This window comes from Cyprinodon variegatus, unplaced genomic scaffold (genome assembly GCF_000732505.1).
Source record: "Cyprinodon variegatus isolate N-32 unplaced genomic scaffold, C_variegatus-1.0 Scaffold656, whole genome shotgun sequence".
In the NCBI taxonomy this organism is placed as follows: domain Eukaryota; kingdom Metazoa; phylum Chordata; class Actinopteri; order Cyprinodontiformes; family Cyprinodontidae; genus Cyprinodon; species Cyprinodon variegatus.
In genome coordinates this window covers 89,201-90,714 of record NW_015151109.1, presented here as the reverse complement: position 1 = coordinate 90,714, position 1,514 = coordinate 89,201, and the positions used below count along the sequence as shown (strand labels likewise).

The window sequence follows — 1,514 nt, the reverse complement described above, 5'->3', positions numbered from 1 at the left end:
TGAGTGTATATTTCATGCACCATGATTGGTGTAAAACTAAACTTCTAACTGGAACTTCATGCACTCTACTCGGTGCCCACAGTCCCCATATGCTTATTTAGGACGATAGACGGCTGCTGCTTCTCAAAATTTCATCCACTCCTTTAGTTCAGCACAGAAACCCTCTAATGCAGAGTCTTTAGCTTCGGTTCTGCATTATTTAAGAAGGTTAATGATGTCTATTATTCTTTTTAAGCAATCTATTGAACACTGAATGAGGGTCACTGTTTGGTGACTTAAAAATGGGTTTGTAATGAGTCCCAGATCGATTCCAGCTCTCTGCTGAACTGTTTACATCAGCACTACCACATAAATACGCTAAAGACAAAATGAGGAGCTTTGCACGGCGTTTTTGGGGATTTTTTTAGCGTCCTGGTTGCATTCAGGGGTTGGTGTTTAAAATTAACTAGCGAAGCAAAAAAGTATGAGAAGCATGAATCAAACATTATGTATTAGTAATAGAATATATATAGATATATTAAATATAGAAATATGCAGATATTATCTCTAAAATGTTCATTTATTCAGTGTATCTTACAAATACAGGCATCATTTTAGCGATAAGTTGGACAAATATGAGCGTTATTGATGCTCACCTAGAATATTACTGAGCCACAAGGCGAGGTCCTCCTTCATGGGCAGCAGGCTGGCTTCGTGACGGCTGGAGAGCCACTGGTGGTACTGCTGCATGTCTGTCAGCCCAGGACCGCCAGGCTGCTTTGGGCTCAGAGAGCTGCACATGGTTCCCTTCTGACGCCCTGCAGTGAACAAGGAGGACCAAGGAGGATTCAATTAAAGTTACAATGAATCAAGACTTTAGCAACAATATATGTACGAGACAAACCAATCATTTAAAAGCAGGTAGAGGTGAATCACAGCATCTACCTAATTTTCAATGATTCTAATTTATCTGTGCAGTACCTTCTACCACTGCTGGTTACGGTGTGTTAAATTACTAGTACAGTCTAAATAGTTATAAAAATGATATCATTAGAAACTAACCATTCCACAAAAATAATTATGTGATGACTGAATTATGTTTTCTTCTATAATTTACTGGTTTTGTACGACCTTTTCATTAGTCAACAATAATTTGAAATACGAACATACCATGACTAATTCTCTGAGCCGTGCTTTAAAATGGGAAAGGAAACAGAAAACGTCCTCAAAGTAAACCAGAGGCGTGGGGGGGGGGGATTTACCATTAGGCAATACTAGGCAGCTGCCTAGGGCCCCAAGTTCCTGGGGGCCCCATAAAACTCTGTTTCCATTTATGGTTAATATAACTATTCCTTATTTCTGCACATTAATTATGTCTTTGGCTAAAATTTCATCAGAACGCTGATAATATTAAGTGTGTCTCAGCCCCCCCCTTCAGTGTCCACCATATTGGATCAGTCCATTTGCTGCACATGTTCAGAAAGGTCCAAACAGACAGCAGCAAACCATTTGAAAACAAACCATGCAAAGAGCAG

General features: G+C 39.6%; 1 protein-coding gene across 1 annotated transcript in view; it reads right to left on the bottom strand.

The window, feature by feature from the left end:
* gas2 (growth arrest specific 2) overlaps positions 1–1,514 on the bottom strand; it is a 54,269-nt gene that overhangs the window by 43,712 nt on the left and 9,043 nt on the right. The window contains exon 2 of the mRNA XM_015393768.1: positions 636–797. Within this exon, the coding sequence (XP_015249254.1) occupies positions 636–780 (145 nt within the window). The 5' untranslated portion in view covers positions 781–797. The remainder of the gene's footprint in view (positions 1–635; positions 798–1,514) is intronic.